Source organism: Athene cunicularia (assembly GCF_003259725.1).
Source record: "Athene cunicularia isolate RWA chromosome Z unlocalized genomic scaffold, athCun1 chrZ_part1, whole genome shotgun sequence".
Taxonomy (NCBI): domain Eukaryota; kingdom Metazoa; phylum Chordata; class Aves; order Strigiformes; family Strigidae; genus Athene; species Athene cunicularia.
Genome location: NW_020799142.1, coordinates 26,750,804 through 26,774,359, shown reverse-complemented (window position 1 = coordinate 26,774,359; position 23,556 = coordinate 26,750,804). Strand labels below are relative to the sequence as shown.

Sequence of the window (23,556 nt, the reverse complement as noted above, 5' to 3'; positions counted from 1 at the left end):
TGGCATAATGTGTTTCCACAGGGGAGGTGTGGACTCGTCGCCTCTAACAAAATGATTTAAAGCATAAAGGGCGCAGGACAAAAGAGTCTGCTGTCTGTCTATGGGTATTGTCCCCTTATGACCTTTCCCCTCCCCAAGCTGTTGTAGTTTTGCTTTTAGGGTGCGATGTGTTCCACTATTGCTTGCCCTTTTGCCCTCTATAATTGGTCCTGGCGTGGTGTCCATGTGCTGTTCTCCTGCTGGGCAAACATCTTGCTTTCAACAGTACAGCTTTCTTATCTTTTACTACACACACTGTTTGTCAGCCCCCTGGCTTTGCAGGTGTTCTTCACAACAGCTACAGCCTGTTGTTACAGTGAGGCCATTTGGTCTGGATCGCTCATAATATATCTGTTGGTTTTTACCCTCTTTTGTTTTTGAGCGATCTAGACCCCTTTTATTGTTCAGTCTATCGTTTTCATAAAACGCTTCCACACACAGCTAAACATAATGAAAAGATTACAGTGACAATTAAAACGCTTATTCCATATAAAACCAAATTATTTAACCATCTAGTAATTGGTAACCTTTTAGCTGAATCATTATTAAATATTCTTCCTTCTTCGAGATGTAAACCCATTGTATAAGCATCACTACAAAACCAAGTGTCATTTACTGGTATGGCCAGGTCTCCAGGGGGAAAACCAAGGGAGTTTTTAGAAATGTTAAACACTTAAGCTCTTAATTCTTAATATTGCTAAACAAAGAAAGTTGAATACACACAGTCTTACAGCATTTTATCCTTATTAATAACTACATTACATCTAAACTACATCTTTCACTAGTGACTAGTAAACCTATATATCTCATTAAGGAGTTGCAATTACTGTTAGCATTTTTCTCTTAAAAGAATTGGCAACTGTAGTGTAGTTTGTTCTGTTGCAGTAGCAAACATTACCCAGACATTCTGCTTAAATGATCAGTCGAAGAGATTGCAGACACTTGGTACAAGGGCACCCACAGCACCCACAGCTGGCTCCTGGGTGCTGGCTGCCTCTCACGCCTCAGGTGTGGTTGCACACACCTTGCCAGTAATCACCAGGGACTGTGACCTGTGAAGACACAAGCATAACCTCTTCCCCAGTTTATTAAAGGAAATGATCCTTCCCAGTTACCCCTTTCTAGGTTTTTGTTAACATTTGAGCTTTGCTTTGGTATCTGTGATGAGAAATGACACAATACTAGTGGCAACTGTGAGACAGGGGAATGTTTAAAAGTTCATGACATATAATGCCTTATTTAGCCTTTTGTGAGGTGTAGATTGATACTGTGTATCTCCCCTTTTCTGTTGTTGGAACAGACACTTTAGCTTTAGTGAGAGTACATTTTACTAGAAGTCAATCTTGTGTCACTGTCTGAGCCTAAAATATTTAAGGGGTACCTGCTGATCCAAATCCTGAGTAACTGAGGCTTCTCGGTATACTATTAGGGGGAACCGCAGTAAAATAAGCAAGTTGAACAACTTTTGACCCTTTTGTTACAGAACACAGGGTTTCAGGCCATAATTCTGATTTTCCTCTTCATAACCAGCATCTATGACCCATGTAAGGTTGTAGATGATCTTTTGACAATATTTCCGTCAGGCAGATGGTACAGAGGTGCACTCTCCCCGCAGAGCACGCACCTAAATTCAAGACAACAATTAACACAGAATTACTGCCTCCCGTTTGAGGAGGTATTGTACATGTAACGCTTAGAACACTGAGCTCAGACAGCAGCACCGATGACTCGCTGCAGCTGCAGCTGGGCTGCGTCTCACACACGCAGAACAATCACACAACCACACAAAGGCGTCCCCCACACTCATTACTGACACTACATAAATGGCAAATATTACAGATACGAAGACTCCATTAAGAACATATAAAGCCAGTGCTGCATGACAGCGTCAGCACCTTCTCTGTGAAAAAAGTGCCGCTTTTGTCGGGGGAGGGGGGCGGGCCGAGCGCGGTGCTGGGCTCACCCACAGGCGGCCGCCCCGTGGCGCGGGGGGCTCGGGGGGCCCCGGGCCACCGCTGCCATCTCCATACTGCGCGCCCCGACCACTGCTGGACCCCGCGGACTCCTCCGTCTGAGTAGTCTCCTCTGAGAAACGTTGCGGTCCCCTCTGTGCATCCTTAGATGCATGTTGTTCGGCTTGGGTGGCTTGCATCAATGCATTGGCCTTATCCCAAGTCATCAAGTACTCTGGTTTTCCCAATTTTACCTGCTCTGTTAAATCAGCTTTTATTAAAGGCCAGAGCTCTGACTTCATGCAATCCATCGGCTCGGCCAAAATGCCGAGCTTTAATAAGCTTTGTAGCATAGCTTTTAAAGCGCTCGACTTCATAGACGTCTTATGCTGTCTTCCCCATATTTTAAATCCCTTGATTGTGGCCTCCATGGTGCGCCATGGAGTCTCCTGTCCTGCGTGGAGCTCCGTCACCTCCTGCCACGTGCCACCGACCGCCACCGGTCCGCACACTAAAATCACCACTGCCATCATGTCAGGGTCACCATTTGTTGTGGTAAGGCATTAGCTGTCTTTTTCTATCTGCTAAGCCACAGAAATGTGGTGTTCAGATCACAGCTAACCCTTGCAGGAGGTTAAAACCTTTGCAGGAACAAAAGCACAGACACCAATATGATGGTTGCTACTTGTCCAACTTATTAGCTGCACAATTGCCTTATATATGCTCCTTAAAGGGATCCACCTTAAGCATGGCTGTGTTTTGGTAACATTCTTTGGCATGTTTGATTGGTTCCCTATTCTTCCCGTACATCGCAAGGTCTTCCGAGTGCCTCTCCCTACAATGCTTTAGAGCCAATGTCTGGCATATGGGTTTCTGCAGTTGCTTTCCTCAAAGGGACTGTCCTAGCATGTAGGAGGGACAGTGGCATGGTCAGGGTACCAGAGCCTAGAAACCAGTATCTGGACAATTCACCCAGGCTAGAAACATCCCAAACCAGCCACAGGGACTCACAAAGTGTGGATGATAGCTCAGCAGTGCATCAGGCTGCACTCTGGCCTGTAGGACAAGCATGGCCATGAAAAGGATAAAAGATCTTGAAAGGCCAGAAGAAGTAAAAAAACATCTGGAGGAAAATGGTAGGATAGGACCCAGGGAATTACTGACCTGCGAGACTAATCTGAATGATTGGAAAAACACTGGAACAAATGGCAACACTTTTTGTAAATGTCTAGATAATAAGGTAATACAGAAGAGCCGACATGGATTTGTCCAGAATAAATTGTCAAGCCAGTATAATTTCTTTTCTTTCTTTTGTTTCAGAGAAATGGGCCTCATGAAGAAGGGGGAGGCAGTCAAGGTTATCACCTCTATCCATCTTGACCTGACTAAAGCTTTTGATCCAGGCTCACACAGTGATGTTCTTATAACCAAAATAGAGAAATATGAATTAGGTAAAATCACTATAAAGAGGCTGCTTAGGTGACTCAAGCAGTGTGCTCAAATAGCAGTTATACAGAGTTTGCTGTCAGTCTAAAGATGCTTCAAGTGAGACCCTCCATCTGTCAGTCCTGGTCTTCTTTACGTCAATACTTTCATTAACAACTCCAATTACAGAATAGGGAAGCCCACTGGGGAGGACAAAGCACTTTGCAGGACATGATTATGTTCAAAATGATCTTGATAAATTGGAAGAAAGGCCCAAAATCAATTTGATGAAATTCAATAAAGACAAGAAGAAATACTGTGTTAAGAAAGGGAAAATTAAATGCACAGATACAAAACAGTGGATGACTGGTTAGGCAGCAGGGTGCCAGAAGGGGAAACTGTAACAGATCACCTCCAGTGGTCAGCAATGGAATACTGTTGCACAAAGATGTGTGTCATTCTGATTTATTAGCAAAAATAGAAGATAGAGAATGTTGTAACTCCTGTCTACTAGTGCCTAGGGGTGGCCCTGTACCATGTGTTTGCAGCTGCAGAGAAGGGCTGAAGGGGAAGGTTAGGAATGGTAAAGCCTTGAAGAGCAGGACCTGGAAACAATAGTTGAAGCAGTTGGTTTTGTTGAGTTGAGAAAAAGGAGAAAGAAGCAGCAACACAACAACCTTTTCTTGCCCATTTGAAGACTGTTAAAAAAAGGGGGGTAAACCATTTTTCTCTGTGTCCACTGGGGAGATGCTAAGGAGTAATGGGCTTGTCTTGTGGTAAAGGAAATGTCCTGTATCAAGCCAGTTAAGCACTGACGTATCTACAGGAAGGTTGCGAGTGCCTGTTTTTGGAGGTTTGTGAGAAGAGCCTATGTGAATTGTCACCAATTGGTAGTGGTGTGTCTAATCCTGCCTAAGAGCAGAATAGATATTTATAATATAATAGAATATATAGATTCAGGTCCCTCCAAACCCTGCAATGCCATGATGGCTTTGCTTAGGACTGTACTGATTGCCATGCTGGCACTAGAAGGAACTTGCAGGGACTTTCCTCAGCAGCTCAAGGAGTCGTTTTCTTGCTGGAGTCATCTGAGCATCTTACTTGGCCAGTTTTTGTATGGGTGACCTGGGATCTAATAATGCATTTGTCTGTCCTCTTCTGTCTGTGGCAGACTTTATTCAGTTTTTTAGGCAGTGGATGACAAAAACATTCTTATTTCACTTACGGAAGATGTCAGCAGGGCCATGATACACCAGGCTGGTAAAGGGCTTCCTGAAGGATAATTAATAGAAAGGGAAGGAATTGCTCATCAGTCAGTGTGCATGTGTTGCATGTGGCACCCCACAGCTGAGCTTTGGCAAGCCGAGGGGCAGCCAGAGGGATTTGTGTTTGCAGTAGGAGGTGTCCATGTTACAACAAAGGCAGGCAGATCCTGCCTGTGGCTGTCTGCAAAGCGCTTAAGTCAGCCTCATGACCGGGATGATTTTGACCAATTGTATTTTGTCAATGCGAGCGACTAACAGTCTCCATGCCATGAAAACTGATCAAGCATTATTTCTTTTGCAAGAATGACATCAGAAACATGGGAATTTTCAAATCAGATTGGATAAATGGTCTAATCTCCTGCTGGACAAGAGCCATTACCAGCTAGCTGCCATAGACAAAGATGGTAGTATTCCCTTGCTAGGAGTGGATGGGTTATTGCCCTGCTAATCTGTTGTACATAGCGGGGAACATGCAGGTTGTAATCTTTATTTTTCTATGAACAAATTGGGGTTTGACTAGTCTCAACTTCTTTATAAATAAACAGCCCTTAAGAAATAACAACCAAAAATTAGTAGGCTCTTCTAGCAGCAATGAGTTTCACACACCAGTTTTGCACTGCAACAAGAGTCACGTTAAAGATCACCCAGGAAAAATAGCAGCAGATCCTTGATTTTATTACAGGTCCCATCATGATCAGACACAGCAAATGACTTGCTGCTCTGTGTTTACTTGTCTCCTTTCTGTTGCTTACACATTCTTTCCTTCTCATGTGGTTCTTTATTCTTACTCTATCATAACTGAACTTTTTCTGTGAATTGTGTCATGCAGCCAAAATCCTGAGTTGATTATCACATGCTTCAGGAAAGAATTAACTTCTTGCTACTATGCACACAATTGCCTGGTTCTCTTGTCAAATGCCCCACCCCACACAGCACTGATACTGCTAATGACAGGAGGTTGTGCCATGCTCACGGGCCTCTGGGAGCTGAGAAAAGGCCAGTTCTGAGCAGAGGCCCCATTTGATTGCAGTATCATGAAGGCTAATTACTCTAATAACCATTTATGGGATTCAGAGATCAGGAGAAAAAAGATCACAAACACTATTAAGGTGTCAGAGGTGTTGAAGGAAAATTGAAAGTACTAAGTGCCAATTTCTGATTTCTGAAATTCAAGTTAGCGTCACTGAGAGCTGCTGACAGTCATTTGAGGGCAGATCCTGATGCCCTTGAGGAACTGTGTTCAAGCTGTCTAAAATACATACCTAACTCAGGTACTGCTGACTGCTTTGAATGTAAGAGCAAGAGTACCCCAAGCAAATCAGCCTACTTGCTTTTGGGGCCTTATGACTCCACCTGTCTGTGTAACAGATGAAGAGAAGTAGTTGGGACACTTAACTGAGTACCAATAGTAGAAAACCTGAATAAATCTCCATCAAGGAGAGGATATGTGGAGTGGGAAAACCCTGGAGAAAAACTCTTCACTTGGGGAATGCTGAAAGGGATTGTCTTGGGAAAAAAATCCCACGAGTTCATCATAGCACCTACATTGTCGGTCATTTCCAGACGAGCTTCCTGCAACATGTTGTTTTAATGTATACATGAGGACTAAGGAGTTGTGTCTGCACAGGGTGATTGGGGTGGACTCCAGCTCCTGAGCCTCTATCCATGTGTTTTCTTCCACTGGTGTGATGAGCTGTCACTTGGCTCTAGCCTGGGTGAAAAATGTCTACACTGTGCTTGGCAAGAGCAGATGAAGGAATTCAGCTGCAGCTGCCCCTGCACAGCTCGAACAGAGCTTACTAATGAGTGCCTGGACGTACACTCTGGTAAGGGACAAGCTAGGGGTCTCCCTTCAGAGAGGGTCTGGACCAGTTCTGTTCCTAGTGTGTGCATTGTATATGCAACCTGGATAGTGGGTCTAGACTTCAGGATGACTACAGTACAGGTATGTGTCACTTGCATTGTCTTCTACATGCAGCTCAGGGCACTGATGGGTTTAGACTGCAGGTTTCAGGTACTGGAGATCCCCTTTTCTTGCTATGTAGTCCTGTTCCAGTAGAGGATACGTGAGCCCTTTGTGCAAACTGCTCCCAGGTTTAAATGGCAAAATCTTGCCACAGTGTTTTCACAGGAGATAATGTCTTGAGAAACAGCTTCCCCTACCTCCAGCAAAGTCAGTTTGCATTAGAGGTGGGCTGGGAAGTGTAAAGTTTATCCCAAATATTCAGGAAAGTAGATTGAAAAGAAATAACATGAGTTAGAGCAGACATTATGTTGGACATACAAATAAAAACATCTTTTTGTCAGACAATTTTAGAGTGGCATTTTAAAAATCTCTAATTTGAAACATGACCCTTTTTCTGTGCCCAGTATGAGACAAGTTGGGCATGTGTTTGTAACCAGTTCCCCTGAACTCTGCATTTCTCACTTTAGATTAAAACTCCTCACTGCACCAACCCCTTCATCTGAAGCAGCTGCTGGTGGCCGTCATTGTCAGCAGTAGCTCATGATCCCAGGGAGATGTTCCTGGAATAGATATACCCAGCACATTTTGTGCATCATGGCCAGCCTTGGAAATCACTGTTCTCCATATGTGCCGTTGAACCTGTCTTTTTATCATTAACCATTTTATTCTGGGACATATTGAATTACTCCATTCCTTTAATGCCATATAGCAGAAGTGGTTCCAGTTGAAGACTTACGATTTCTCTGTGCAAGGATGTTCAAAGGTATATGCCACTCAAAACTCTTCGTTTGCACCTTATGGACATGAAACTGGAATTCTGATGTATTCTCAGATGGATTCCTTTTCTATTTTATTTTTCCTTCCTCAGATTAGTCTTTTCTAGGTAGGAAACATGTTCACTAGAGGTTTAATTACTCTTAGCTGAGTCTCTTGCTGAATTTTCATGGTCTGTAGAACTTCACAGTATAAACAATTTTACAAAACAGAATTAACTGTTTTTCCCAAGGAAGTATCATCAGAATACCCAATCTGTGTAATTAAAGTATTGAGAATGCTGCTTGTTTTCTGGAGTAGGTACCAGATAAATAGCTGTCCATAGATAGAGTATTTGGTAAGCTCTAGGATAATCATGCCCACTCATCATATTTATGGGATGACATTTAGGGAAATGCATCTGGTGCACTGCTTGGACAGGAACAGATATACCTCTGAAAACTTCAGCAGAACCTGCTGAAGTGCTTGTCCCCATCCTGAACTGACAGATGCCCACAGGAGTGTGTGCTGACAGGCCCAGTGACAAGTCATCCTTTCCTGTTCAGTCTGATTGAATTCCTAGATCTCAGAATCGAGCACTCTTAATGCTTTTGGTCTAACTGAAATGTCTCTTCTAAACTGTAAGCCATTTATCTGAGTTCTAATCTCTCCTGCTGAGCTGTCACAGTCAAAAGGCAAATCTCCTTACCAGGCAGACAGATGCCTTGAAGATGTAGGGAGGATTTCAATTTTAATGGAGATGTTTTCATCTCCTTGAAACATAAGTGCCCTAAGGACCCATGTCACACGGTGCCTGCAAGGGCTTGTCTGCACCCCACATAGGGACAGAAAGCTAATTTGAGGTTGTCTGGCTGAAGGGTAGCCCATGTGGCACTACACTTGGAGTAATTAGTCAAATGGAAGGTGTTAAGTTTGTTCAGGGTCAGTGATGTACTCAGGTGTCTCGGAGACCTTTCTGTGGTACCGTGGATATTTGGAGATGTCTTAGGGATCTCTAGGGTGGTGTTGTGCTGTAGTGCAGAGCATTGCATAGTTCAGACACCTCACAAGGCCCATTCTTGATGGCAGTACTTCTGTCGCTGCTGGGAGAGATGGCCATGGGTAGGTGCAGAGTCCCCAGGTGTGGGTTGCCCCCTCTCTGGAGCATCCTTCAGGAAAGTGAGTGACAGGAGTGCTGGGAGCACTTCTGAAACGGCCTGTGGAGGTAAGGGTGTTCAGATGTGCTAGGCACCATCAAGCCTCTGGGGGGGAAACCAGCTACTCTTTAGGAAGGATTCCAGAAGACCCTGTGGAGGGCATGGGACTCTGTCCTGCTAATGCTGAGAACCCTGTGCTGACTGGGACTGTCTTCTTGTTTTAAGGTCAAGTGGCAGAAGGATGACATGGACAACAATTTGAACTTCTTCTCAGTCTCCTCAGATGGGCGGATTGTTTCATGGACTTTAGTTAAGGTAAACAGTACGTGGCAATTTCTTTTCACAGCCAAATTATAACCTATTGCCTCCAAAGTGCAATGATGCATTGTTTGGGTTTCTTTTTTTTTTTATATATAATGAGCCAAGTTTAAAAGAAGTGGCAGCAAAAGATTACAAGTGCAGTCACAGCTGTGTCTGGTGCTCCATGTTAAACTCTGAAATAAGTAGAACCAGCTTACTCCTTTGCTCAGGACCTAACCATCCTACCTGCACCTGTAGCACTCCACGGGCCTGAGTACAAAAGCTCATTTTCCTGCTTTGCAGCTGCAGGAATTCAAGACTGGTCTTTGCTCTGAAACATTCCTTGTCCCATAAGGGTCACCCAGAGACAGAGCAGAATAATCTGCTTTCTTGCCCAGCTTCAAGACTCTCATCCTGAAAATGCTTCCCTACAGATTGCAATTAGGAATGGAAGGGGGATGATACAAACTTCTCCCTTGTGGCCAAAGCAACACAGAGTAAACTCTCATTTTTGGTGGGATGGCAACATTTAATCAGACAGGTAGAGAGCTTCTCCCCACCATGACATTGTTGGCTCATACCCAAGACAACTTATGTTAACTTGTTTGCATGCCCTTCCTTTGATCACTTTTTTCTTTTGGAGTACATATATTGATAGAAACTTATCATTAATATCCCTAATGACCCTTAGATTTATGTCTCTGGATCTCAACATGTGTTTTTTCTGTTGGCTATTTGATTTTACATTTTGGAGATTTCAAAATCTTTTTTTGCCCTAAGATTGAGTTTGCCCTAAATATGAGTTTGAAGCAGCTGTCTCATTATTCCCCAGCAAGCAAAGAAATTTCTTTACATCTTTGGATGCTCATTTTTTCAACCTGTTATACCAAGTTACTCAAGGCTTGTCCTGAAAATTTTAGGCCTTGCTGCCATGGGCAGGGATTCATGTCTAACATTATATGTAAATCGTAGTCCCAGGTTCACTTCAGGAGTGGGAGCCTTTTCTAATTAACACAGTAGCTACATGCAGATGGCACTGATTATTAAGCTCTATTTTATAAACTCCTCCAGGTTCATACATGCAGCTTTAGACACAAAAGTCCCTCCTGCAAGCATGTCCCAAGTCCCTCTCCCTAAAGAGCTCTCAGAGCTCCCTAGACAGGGACAGCCTAACGTCCTAGCACTCAGCTCCTGTTTTATCCCCTGTATATAAATGCCCAAAAGTTTTATGTTGAAGTGAGTAATACACTCCTACAGCTAAACACTTCCAGTTGAGGTGACTTGGCATGTTACACCTATCAGCTGAGCTCAGCAGCTGAGTGTGTTTAGCCTGCTCCACTTAGGAGGCAAGAAACACTGGGTTAAGCCTCTTCAGAGAAATGCCACGACTGGGAAAACCTAAGAGTCTGCAGATGAACTCTGATGGCAGCTCACCTGGTAGAGGGCCTTTTGCAACATTTCTGTGTTTCATCTGTGCTTAACTGTGTTCACACATTGTAAACTGGTTTTCTTTCTGTCCCTTGAGCATGTAGATATACCTACTTAAGCATCTTTGGTGTGAATCCTAAGACCTGCATCCACTTAACACAATGTCATTTCTACTTATTTCTTGCAATTCTGTTATAAACTTGGCCATACTGATGTGAAAAGCACTGTTTTAAGATTTTTTTGAGGTGAAGTTACCTCTGAAATTTCCAGAGCTGGTATATACTTAGCAGGCAGGGATGGAAAACAGCAAAGTTTTAGGTGCTGTCTGGTTTGGGGTGTTTTTTTTGACAGAGGTTCAATAAGGAAAGCAAGAAACAGAATGAAAGGGAATTTGGTTTTTGTGATTTTGTACCCAGCAAGGAGAAATGGACAATCTGCTTGAATTCCAGTTTTATGAAAGAGCTATCTCTGGGTTCTATTTAGAATAAAATTGAAGAGACTCCAGAGGTCTTCTGTTTTGCAAATCCATAGTGCAAATGGGGAATAAATGAAAGAGAGCTTCGTTAATCTTTTTGACAGGACTATCCAAAAGTAAAGCTTCTTCAAACACTGATAGCTGTTTGACACTTCCAAAGCTGAGAGCAGAAAGTGCATAAATTTATTCTTACTCCCAGCTGGATATTTGGCAAGCCACGCTCAAAATTTGGATAGAAGAGTTGTTAGCGAGGGACAGTTGATCTGCCTTGTCCATAGTGGTTGTCTCTCTTAGAAATGGGCACAATCACTGTGGACAAACTTAATGAGATTGCACGTGTGGTGTGTGTGCTTAGGCTATTGTTTTGGATTGGTTCTGGGTTATCATGACCAGGCGAGGAATGGTGCAGGACTTCTGCAGCCAGATGACTTTAGCCTCCCACCTTGGGTGCACGTCGCCTATCAAAAATGAGAGCTGTCAGAGCCAAATCAAAGAACCGGTTGGGATGCAGCCTGGCACTGCCGCTCAGGCTGATCCTCAACTATCCCAGATTTGATCAGTAGCCATAATTCACCCTTTGTACATGACCTAGAGCTAAACTACTTAACAGCTCTGGGCCTCCATCATCACTTGAGGCTAATAACAATTAAATGGAAACAGGCAGATGCAAGGCCTAATTCACTAATCCTTACAAGTGCTTTAAAATTGTTAGGCAGAAGCAACGTATTATTGTTCAGTATTCCTGGAAGGCCACACTGTCAACAGTCTGTTTACCCAGAGGAATATACGAATAGCTCTGGCAACAAACAGCCCCAGGAACAGATGCATTTTCCAGACTGCGAAGCTGGGTACAAAATAAAAGCAGCACAATAGGGAAGTCTGCCTGAGTAAGATCCTTTGTGAAGGCAGAATCTACAGAATCTGTCTGCAGAGGCCTTGGCCAGGTGGAGGTCCTGGGAGGCATCTTCAGAAAAAGATTGCAGGAAGATGTGCACTTAGAGGGAAGGTGTCATGTGGTTTGCCTTCCTACCAGAGCAGAGAGTAAATGTGCTAGCACATCTCTGGTCCTGCCCACATCACGTGTCTGACCTCTGTTAGACACACTGGGTATATCAGCGTCATCAGGTGAGACCTGCAAAGCTGCTCTTCACACCAGGTTCAGGTGGCCACCAGCCTGTCCCTGCTTGGACAGGGCAGATGCTCTCTGGAAAGTGGGCAGATCTAGGAGCCTGAGCAGAGAGGCAAGTACCTGCTCAGCATGTCCTGACTATGCTCCCACCAGCCCACCAGCACCCCTATTTGGATGGGCAGTGAATGACACGTGGAATATGCGCTGCTCCTGACTGCTCTGGGCACTGCTCTTTCCGATTCTTGCACACATACACCAGCACATGTGGCCTCTTTTTTAGCACCACTCCTGCCTTTACCCATTGAATCAGACTTGATTTAATGCACATACTGCAATAACAGTCACTAACAGAAGGTGGGACTCTGTAGGCTGCAGGAGTCTGTCCTGCTTCTTGCTGTTCTCTCAGAGCACAGTTGCTGCCATCAATAGGCCAGGGCACGTGGGTGTGCAGCAGTGCAAATTAGTGAGAAGGAAGTCCATTATTTTGCGGTTTTGACCCTTCATGAACCTTCTGTAAATTTGTACTCCCAAAATATGATAAGTGTTTTACAGAACACTGTCCCCTTTGAATTGCAGTACTGAACAGATGCTCACAAGGTCTTCTCCCACTTTCCTTAACATGCAATTCCCTGAGATTGACTTTGCCAGGTAGAATCTCTTTTTCCACCTGAGTCCTGCTCTGGGCTTAGAGAAGCTCCAGCTAAAGCTTGATTCACTGAGCTAAGAAGTTATGTTTTGTTCTCATAGTGCTCCAGTGGGAAATCTGCAGATTCATGAAAACATCCAGTCCTCAGCCCACACTGCTCACTAATTTAATCTTTAGTTCTTTGTTCTTTTTATCAGCCCCAGGGTATTCTTATATTCACAGCCAGCTCCATTCTGCAGTGGTATTTTAATTCCCAAAGCTAGTCTAAGAATGGATCTTTGCCCTCTCTTCGTTTCCACGTGCTCACCCACATTGTGTCTATTTTCACCTGCCTTCTGTCTCGCGCCTCGACTGTAAACTCTGTGGGACATAGCCTTTTTCCCCTGTGTTCACACACCACCTAGCACAGCAGTGCCGTGGCCTGCAATGAGAGCTCTTTAGATCTCTGCTGATAACAGCGAGGTTGAGTACTTTTCCCCTGGGCGATCTGCTGCTTGTTATTTGAATCTCAGAGCCTGTGAGTTTGAGTATTGGGAACTGAGGCGGCTCTGGTGGTCATGGGAAGATGGTAAGAAGCAAACACTGGCAAGTTGGTAAGTTACTATCCTTTAGTGTGGATTTTAGTTAGCTCCATGACAATATGCAATACCCATCTTAAAGCATGCAGGGTGATTTCACTTAACACCATGATTTAAGCTGACAGTGTCAACCTCCACCCAAAAATGTTGACCCCGAAACCTAAAGCTTTCCAGGTCAGTTGCATGTGTCTGAGTGAAGTGCCATGGCTCTCACTTCCAGTGCACTACAGCATAAGTTTCCTGGAGGTTTTATGCAAAATAGCATGTTAGCAAGTTGCCAATTGTGAGCATGAAACATTAAGCAACTTTTGGATAGCTTTTTAAAAATCCTCCATAAAATTTGCCATTTCAAAGTACTGAATGTCTCTGTATTGTTGCTGTAAAGCATGTTATTCATGTGGAATCTCCTCTGCCTGCAGAATGAGCTGGTTCATACAGATGTCATCAAGCTGTCAGGAGAGGGAACAACGATGCAGGGGCCAGAGGGGCTGCAGCTGCAAACGCTTGGTAGGAGCCCAAGTCCTTGCCATGCTGATTAATTACTGACACAAAGCCTCTAATCAGTCATTCTGGGGAATTAAACTGGGAGTGGGGTGTTGAGATGGAAAGGAGCTGAAGAAGGGTTATGCCTCCTTGCTTTCATCACACAGTAGGGCGAAGTCTGTCTGAAGCAACAGCCATTAATTGAATCAAGTTTTGCTGGTTACATCTTGCCTTTACTTTCAGGAAAAGATTAACATTAATTTTAAAAATGCCCATTTTACTGGGATATCCCAATGTGGACGAGGCACAGCCATTACCTGTATTTGTCAAAACTAAGACAGTTTTGTTCTTCCTACCAAACGTTCATCTGGACTGGCCAAATCAAGATGAAAAGCAACCTTTGCCCTTTCCTAGGTGCACAGCTTATCCAGCCAGTGGTGGGATGTGCCTCATCAGGTTTTGGCTCTCTAAAAGCACAGCATCTCTTCTGAGCTACTGTGTTAGGCTTCCTCCATACAAAGTGGAGTGAGTGCAGTTCTTCTAGGCTGAATCCCCTCGTCCTGACCACACTGTGCTTGACATAGGATGGGATGAGTCAGCTCTGGAGGTCCTGGATTACACAGAAAGGAATCGCCTAATCATCCTACTGCACCTGCTTTTGGCTGTTAAGCTGTGGCCTGGTTTCAGAGAAGGCCCTCACTCTGCGTTTAAGGATTACTGTCTTTCTGGGCTAGTAACTGCTGAACAATTTGTTTGTGACAAGGTTTGCATTGCCACATAAGTTGCAAGAGACCAGCTAAAGCAGTACACTGCGGAACTCCCAAGGGCTTTGGTATTATTTGTTAGTGGTACTGGGAAATGAATTTTCAAAGACTTGTCTTGAATATTTAACAATCTATTTAAATGTTAAAAATGCAGACAGTATTACAGGGTTGAAACGACCTTAACAATTCCTTTGAGGGCTACATTTTGTTAATCTTTAAGACAGCTGCCTTTGCAGAAAGTTCTCTGAAACTATGTGCTTCTGAGCCTTGTCTGCTTGTTCCTGTTTGTCATCTGATGATTGCTCTGGGTGTCCCTGCAGGTCAAAAGCCCCAGGTTGCTCTGGCACTCAGCAGACATCCCATATTCTGCTCAAGGACCCTGCTGACATTTTCTTTCATCACCATGTGAATTCGCTTTCTTGGATGGTGTTACCTCTGCCTCAGGAGCAGAAGCCATAAAACCTCGAGCCACATCCTATTGTAGTTGACACCTGTTTTAAACACAGTTCACAATGTTGCTCATTTCGGGGCTTTTGAAGTTCAGAGGATCCTTCTGTGCCTGGCAGAAGATTTCTACCCAAATCACATCCTTTGCTATTGGCTTTAATGAAGTGACCTGCTAAATGGCTTCTGAGCTAAGGATGAAAAGGGCACAGGCAGCTATGATGTGGTGTTTCCTCTCTGGGCTTTTTTATGCATGGGAAAGGAAACCATTTATATTTTCGTGAATACTAAACAAACAGAAAAGATCTGTTCTTGGCCGATAGGAGGCAGGCCTGATCCTCACAACACTTATATTTGCACCAGGCATTTTAAATTCTTACTGAAGTGAACCCCAGGCCAATCCGTTCTTCCAGTTCTTCCAATTCCCTTTTCCCTTTCTCTGTGTTGGCTTTACAAATTACAGGTCTTGAGGACAGGCACAGCTTGGAAAGTGTTTGCAGAAGAGGTGGCTCTAATTTCTTCTGGGAGCTTCTGGCTAATAAATCACTTCTGAAAATGCTGGCAGTGTGTGTGTGTGTGTACCATAGGCAGGGAAGTGTGTGCTGGCCAGATGAACCAGTTCTCTGTCTGACAGACCTTTCTTCTGTTAACAGGCAGCGGGACATCGTTTGATTTTCACAAAAAGATAGACAATTTGTTTCTCGTTGGTACTGAAGAGGGAAAGATCTATAAGGTAAGAATGGTTTCTTTGTCCCTTGTTTTACATCCCCTGACCTGTGCTTGTCTTTCGGGTTCATCATCCTAACTGTTTGCTCAGGCAGTAACAAAGTGCAACTTCAGAGCCTGGTCCTGCCCTCAGATCCCTGTGGTGAGCCTGGGACCAGCACAGAGCCACAGAGGGTCACAGGGAGTTGTCTGCACAGACCCAATTAAGACCTTATTTTGTAGAAACGTTTTTCTTGCAAACTGCATCCCAGAATGCTTTGCAGATTGCAGCTGTGCAAGTGAGGCACTACCTATGATCAGAGCAGAAGTTAAAAGACATTGATCCTCTGTCCTCATGGCTATGGGGAAATGGCAGGAAAAATCTCATCTCTTTTTCCTTTTTAGACCTATTATCCCATGAGCAATGAGGCTAATGAAGCCTTGTTTCCTTTGGATTGGTTTCATGCAGCACTTCCACAATTACATCCCAGATCCTTTTCCCAGTCCCACTTTCTCCTTGCCCTCCTATCTCCAGTTCCTCACTATCTACTCTAATACTTCCTCCTTCTGATCACCCCCATGCTGTCCCTAGTTCAGTGATTCCACCTCCATGCTATAACCCTTGATTTCCTGCAGACAGTGCTGGCTACCTCCACTCCAGTGCCGTCCTGCAGCCTTGGTGCCCAGTGCCATTGGGGAGCTGTCAACCAGCCAGCTCCAGCCATGTGCTGAGGGCAGCAGCCAAGTTTTGCTTGCCCTTACCAGAGTGGGGGCACTGCCCAGATGTTTGCACTCTACAGCCATCCCTTTTTTGTAGAATGTGTAAGATCTTAATACTGGCAAATCCAGTGTGCAGCCAGCTTTGGCTGAAATTGCCCATGAGGTCAAAATTTGTTTGCGAGGAGAGACAATCAGACAACAGAACAGACATTGTGTTTTCTTAAGAAATCAGGCTAAAAATAGGAATTTTTGAGCTCTGCTGTATTTAGCCCTCAAAATAAGGCCAGTAGCAGCTTGCTCATTGGTTTGCACAGCATTCCTCTGAGGTGGCTCTGAGGCTTTGTTAATACTGTAGCCACAGCCCGCCAGTGTAGGGCATGGATCATCAGCAAGGATGTTGATGTGCAGAGCAGATTCATCCAGCCTTCCCTAGATGATGCTGTAAGCTCCTTCCCCATGTCCTGCCTGCAAAAGGGAAACAAAACAGAAAAAAGGAACCCAAAGGAAATTGTATTCTGAAGTCAATACCAATCACTTAGGCAAGACAGACTTAACAAATATCCTTTCCAAAGGGATGATGCTGATTGAAATCTCTCCCTCTGCCAGGCAGTATCTAGGGAGGATTTCTGAGTAGTGCTCACTTACATTGGACAAGACAGGTGCAGAAGGGAGGTGGGAGAAGTGTGGGGGCTGGGCTGATGGGTGATGGGCAGTGAGGTAGTGCAATGGCTTTTTGTTGATGGTTTCAGGCTACAAAGCATCTGTTCTGTCATGGGCAGATGTTCTGAGTTGGCTGGTCACCCACAGGAGTTGGTACCCTGGGTATTGTACAAGTTGTTTGGGTACTGTTGTGTCTAGTCCAGATCAAAAGGCAGTATGGATCCACATGTTTTAACTTCCTCTATGCTTAGGTGAGTGGTGGATGTCAGTGATTTACTGGCCAGGGTTACTGGTAAGCAAAAAATGTTCCTGCATTGGTGAGCCTTAGCACAAAGTGGAACCACTCTAATATTGTGCAACACTGCCCTATAAAACTCAGATGTTCCCATGGGTAGGAAGAGGTAATCTTCCATCTGTTAGCATGAGCTAACACAGGGAAGAGAAATCTTCTGTCTAGCACAAGCAGGCCTCCACAGTATCCACAAAAACAGGGGGAAGAGTGCTTGCATACTTAGCGTTCCCCAAGAGTTTGCTATAAGCAGTTTCAGAAGTTTTGTGATCAACTTCTGCTCCAGACATCTCTCAAGGTCTACCATAAAACTTCATCACACCCTTTATTGAAATGCTGCATGTCTGAACCCATTACTGGAGCTACCTGTGGACTGCCTCCCAGAGCCTTGCTCTGCTCAGGTGCTGAGAACAGTGGCAGTCCCACAGCTATTCAGGCAGCTCTTGGGTCCTGTAGCTGCACTGAGCAGGAGTGTGCTGCTCTTGCCCTTGCCACTGTACAGTGAGTGAAAGGGACAAACTCCTTCCATGCTGTGTGAGTCAGGGATCAAACATGGGCCACTCTGCACGTGGACTGAATTTTAGATTATTTATTACATAAATTGGAAAGTGAATTTCAGGCAGGCATTTTTTCAGAGACCAAACATGCTCACAAAGAGCATGATAATATGTTAATCCTTTAGCTGCAGAACAATTAGGGTGAATTTTTAAGAGTGGTTTAGTTAATAGTGTTTCTGAAGCCAATAAATCATTATTTCAATTACACACAGACCTATCTATTGCCCTTTTACATAGAACGCAAACTGTTTCTCCATTAATATGATTCTGTAATGCAAAACTGCCTCTTTGCATATCTTATTTGCTGTTTAGGAATTGTGTAGCTTTGGTATCAAAACGTATGATCTCTGAGATTCATATTGAAACATTACTGTGGCTTCAACTCTTTGGTCAGAATTACTTCTTAATAAACAGGGCCTCCACAGAAAAATTATGGTGAGATTTGAACATATTAATGTACGAGAGAGGTTTTTCCTGTCTTAAGTGGTTTGCTTGAGAGTATAACAAATAAATATAATAAAACTCAGTACAAGACTGTATAGAAGGAAAAGGTGATTCTATTTTTAAACAAAACTAATTTCACTCACTCTCTCATACTAAGCACCAGGACATTTGTATCTGTGTGTTCAGGACAGATTTTCTTGTGGTTATACAGATGACAAAGGGTGCTGGTTGTTGAGTCCTTACCACATTTCTTGGGTTTTCCTTAAATGATGATGACAAACTGATTTCTGGACAGGTTCTGACTTCCAGTGACCCTTTAGTAATGGAGAGATCATTTGCCTCAGTGTCTAGTCTTCCTTTGTCTTAGGCAAAATTGTTCTCCTTGTCTAGATATTTTATGGCTTGAGTTCTGTTCCTCACCTTCTTGCCACCTTATCTTGGGGGCTTCTCTTTGTTCTGTCCAGTTATCTGCATTTGCCATCAAGGTTCTTTCTTTTACCATTTCCTATTTTTACCATTTTTCCTACTTTTACCATTTCCTATTGTTTCTCCCAGTGCATTCACATGCCTCTGTTTTCATTCATAAGCCTTTCTGTAAATCTTAGCATTTCTGTTACAGATCTCTACAAAAAAGCACTGAGCAAAAACCAAGGAGTCCCTCTGGTGTTGCTGGTAAGAGCTGTCCACCACAACACGGGACACGTCTGTGTCAGTGGTTTCTCAAGAGCAACTGGGTGTCCTGATCTGCCTGGGAGTGATGTTGCTGGGCAGTACTCTTTCTGTTGCCCGATACAAACCTCCTTTGGAAAATAATATTTTTTTTTATTTCTACATTGCCTAGAGTCTCAGTGTTTCTCTTAGTGAACTAAAGAATCCCTCTACATTATAAGGACAGTAATAACCATCCATTCACCAAGGGCAAATTGTGCTTGACAAACCTGATCGCCTTCTACAACAAAGTAACCTGCTCTGTTGATGTGGGGTGAGCAGTGGACATTGTCTACCTGGATTTCTCCAAGGCTTTTGATATGGCTCCCCACAGCCTCCTCCTAGAGACGCTGATGTGTTACGGTCTAGACAAGTGGTGGGTGGGGAACTGGCTGACAGGCCCCACCAGAGGGTGGTGGTGAACAGCTCCTTTTCACACTGGCACCCTGTCACAAGTGGGTCCCCCAGAGGTTGATATTGGGCCCAGTGCTGTTTCATATCTTCATAAGGGATCTGGGATCTTCATAAGTGAAACATCTTCTTTAATATCTTCATAAGTGAAATATCTTCCCTGATATCTTCATAAATGAAATGGGATCAAGTGTGCCCTGATGAATTTTGCTGATGTTACCAATGAATGGGAAAATGGACACTTTGGAAGGGAGAGCCGCCCTGCAGGAAGACCTGGATAGGCTGGAAGAGTGGGCTGACAAGAACCTTATGAAGTTCAGCAAGGACATGTGTAAGGGAACACCTGGGAAAACATAATCCAGGAGTGCAGCACAGGCTGGGATCTGTCTGGCTGGAGAGCAGCTCTTGGAAAGGGACCTGGTGGACAAGCTCAACATCAGTGAGCAGTGTGCTGCAGTGGCAAAGAAAGTCAACAGGATGCTGGGCTGCGTCAGCAAGGGCATCACCAGCAGAGATAAAGTCATTATCCTACTGCACTCAGTGCTTGCCAGGCCACACCTGGAATACTGTGTTCAGTTTTGGTCCCCACTATACAAAAAAGATTTGGACAGGCTGGAGAGGGTGCAGAGAAGGGCCACAAAGTTGATCAAGGGACTGGGAAGCCTGCCAGATGAGGAAAGGCTGAGAGAGTTGGATTTGTTCAGCCTTGAGAAGGCTTAGGGGAGACCTTATAGCCATGTTCCAGTAGTTAAATGGTGGCTACAAAGAAGATGGAGACTTCCTTTTTACCAGGAGTTACATGGAAAAGATGAGGGATAAGGGGTACAAGTTACTCCTGGGGAGATTACAAGAGGAAAATATTTCACAATAAGAATGGTCAGTGACTGGAATAATCTCCCCAGGGAAGTGGTGGATTCCTCATATTTGGACACTTTTAAGATTCTGCTGGACTGAGTGATAGGCCACTGTGCTTTTGCCAGAAAGGTTGGACCAAATGATCCTTGAGGTCCCTTCCAACCTGGTATTCTATGATTCTATGATTCATGGATGTGGAGGAGTTTTGTGTCAGGCTAACATCTAGTATAAACTGCACTGCTGTTAATGAAGATTATTCATAAGATTTGTGTCCTTGGAGTCCTGTGTTCCTCCCAGTATTCCTCCCCTATGTTTTGCAGCCCTGTCAACAGTCATCTTTGAATTGGTTTCCTGTATTGCCATAGACACATTCTTACTTTTCCTGTCTCATCATAAAAATACCATTTAATAGTCACACACATCTACCACCATTAAAATAGGAGAAAAACATTCTCAGCAAATTGGAGCAGTGCTCTAGAAGATCAGACAGGCTGCATAAATGCCTGGTCCCTGAATCTACTCATCCTCTTCAAAGCTGTCTTGTCAGGAGTTACGCATCACATTTTCCAGTGGTTTTGTTTTCATCCTGACATGTGTCTGATAACTGTAGGGTTTTTAAAGTGAATAGTAGAGGAAGACTTTGCCAGCAATTCTAGTTAGCTCAGAAACTCTTTTATTCATTAAAGTCATACTTTTTTCTGAGCTTTTTCTCAAGTTTGTATTGTTTCTACAGAATGCATCTTCAAAGAACATTGCTCTGTCTCACACATCAGAGGTGATACCAAAGGTAGGGGTGAACATGGTGTGGGACCAGCAGGCACTGCCAGAGCACAGCGTATGGTGTTAAGCTAATGCTGGCTCACAGGGTTCATTTCTCACAAGGGACACAGCCAGGTATCTGCCCTACAGAACCCTTTTTGCAGCTGGTTTCATAGGAAAACTGGAGATCCGTTTCCTGGGACCTGGGCCTCAGTTCTGGGCCAGAATTGCAGACTGCAAAGCCATTGTGGCGGATCAGCACATCCCAGAGCATGATGGACCTCCTATACCAGGGCCCGGAGAGCTGCACTGATCAGGGGCTCAGCCCCAACAAGACTTTAAAACCAGAGTGCTGAGCATTATAGTTCTGTTGGATGCAGACAAACCTGGTTAGGATCTCACTCTTCAAAGTCCTCAGTTATTAGGGACCTTCAATCCCCATACTTGTAAGAACAGATGGATAAAGCACCTTCTCTCTTGTGTTAATTACTCATGACCCGTTCTGTCTGTTTCCAGCAAAGTGACTTTCAAAACAAGCCAAGTACCAATTTTCCTGGTGGCTGAACATTAAGAATTATGAAGTAAAGTATGAAACATGCCTTGAAAAGTGATTTCAGTCCCATAATTACACACAGGGACAGCAACTCAGAGACAGAGTATGCACCAAAGTATTAACAAGCTATAGACAGTGTCAGTAAATCTCAGTGGGACATGAACCACTTTCTTGTTTCTGTTTCCTACAACAGCAAGCCTCCCAGGAATGCAGGAGCTTCTGCTGTATGAATAGTTTAGAACCTTCAGTCCAGTACCTGCACCAGTGCACGAGGGTATCAGAAGAAAACAGGTCTGAGTATCCAGACAGTGACTGTCATATGTAATAAACAGTTAAGCCTTATGATTAGTTAGAGCTTTGGTTTGCAAGGATTAAAGTCATGTAACACTTCAGCAATCCAGCTGCTTGGACAGATGATGTGTTGCTGCATTCATTAGGGAGTAATGAAAGGTGCTGAAAATTCCTTGTAGTGACAGTACTGAGGCAGATCTACAGAAAATCCTAAAAACCAACCCCGGTCTGCTGGGTGGATACAGCTGTGTGTGAGAACACAATCAAGAGGACTTTACTTGTGAGATGAGGTCCTTGTTGCTAATGAAGGAAGCCTCCAGTCCTCCCAGAAGGGAGGAGGTTTGGGGAGAATAACCTCATTTTTCTGTGCTGTGTACAAAGAACTGACAGGGTCTGGATCGAGTTCTGTATTCTGCTCGTGCAGATAATCAGATTGTAATTCCTTCCCCCTTCAATGAGCTCACACACAAAGTGATTTTTCTAAGGCTCCCAAATGTTTTCCAGCTCTTGCACATGTCCTACGTTTTGCCATTCAGTAGCACCCACAGCTGTGATGCTGCTCACCTGACCTTCCTATGTATGTGCAGCATTTGCCTGGTTTACAGGCTCCTGTTGGCTGGGGTACAGGGTAGCCCACCTGCCCCTCGGGGACATGTCTGGTTGCTGCCCAACCCCGTGTGGTTCTCACACCCCTCTGGGAAGTCACAAATGCCACAAGAGAAGGAGCTGCAGAGTCCTGTAGGTCAGGCACTTAGAGCAGGCTGCTGCAGGGTGGTAGCAGGGAAAGGACTTTTGGCATGTTCCATAGAACCAAAGGGCCTGATAGGTCATTCTTCTGCTGAGAGCACCATTACCACTGGTTTTATTTGCAACACTTCAAATGCACACAGTACTGTGTGCTCCTGGGCAGCACAAGAGCCGTCTTTCCCCTGCCTTTCCTGAGAGCCTTTTACAGAGGTCCGGCAGGAGCCCCGAGGTTGGCAGGAAGGCGATGGATCTCCTGCAGTGGAGAATGGGCTCTGGGGCTACCCCTGGCTGTAAATCCGATCAGACAACTTCAATTCCTGCCTCTGTGTATTGCAGAGGAGAGCTCAGTGTTGCCTGCAACACTGCTGCGGGGTGAAACAGAATGTGTTAAATTATTTTCATTTCTGTAGTACCTCTGGGTACCAGCCACCTCTTCCCAGCCAGCCCAGAAGAGCCTAGGAGGCCGTACAAGTATTCAGAGGCATCTTTCAGCAGGAATGTGAACTCCAGAAGAAGGTCTAGCTCTGATTACTGACTAGCTCTTTCCATTGCAGTGTTCAAAATGCTATTCAAGCCAGTTTCTGGATGTGTTTGAAGCCCATCACATGGCCGTGGACTCAGTCAGCTGGAATCCCTATCACTTGAAAGTCTTCATTTCCTGCAGCTCTGACTGGACAGTCAAGATTTGGGATCATACCATCAAGTAGGTCTTGCTGGGTTGTGGCGTGGGTGGGGAGGTCCAGAATGACATGTCAGCTGCACGTGTCGACTCTGCTCATACCTCAGTCTCAGTTTTGCTCTTAGGTGTTGATATTGCTAATTGCTCTCTTATCTCTGTTTTGGGGGTAGATCGCTCAGATTTGTACTCCCCAGGTATGACGTATAAGATATAGCTGGAACTTGCCAAGCAGTGCAGCTCAGCATAGAGCCTGACCGCTTTGCTTTGGACCTGGCTTGCTTCAGGCAGGACTTACTGTGGCAGGGTTACTCTTCTGGAGCAAAGCTATAGAGAATTATCAGGGACTGGCTTATGGCCTCAGGGGTCAGACACCT

At 44.5% G+C, this 23,556-nt stretch overlaps 1 protein-coding gene across 3 annotated transcripts in view; it reads left to right on the top strand.

Moving 5' to 3' along the window:
• Positions 1-23,556, top strand: part of DNAI1 (dynein axonemal intermediate chain 1) — a 150,862-nt gene that overhangs the window by 78,531 nt on the left and 48,775 nt on the right. For all 3 annotated transcript variants that reach the window (XM_026865439.1, XM_026865438.1, XM_026865440.1), the window contains 4 exons: positions 8,783-8,872; positions 13,533-13,620; positions 15,458-15,537; positions 23,058-23,206. In XM_026865439.1, the coding sequence (XP_026721240.1) occupies positions 8,783-8,872; positions 13,533-13,620; positions 15,458-15,537; positions 23,058-23,206 (407 nt within the window). The remainder of the gene's footprint in view (positions 1-8,782; positions 8,873-13,532; positions 13,621-15,457; positions 15,538-23,057; positions 23,207-23,556) is intronic.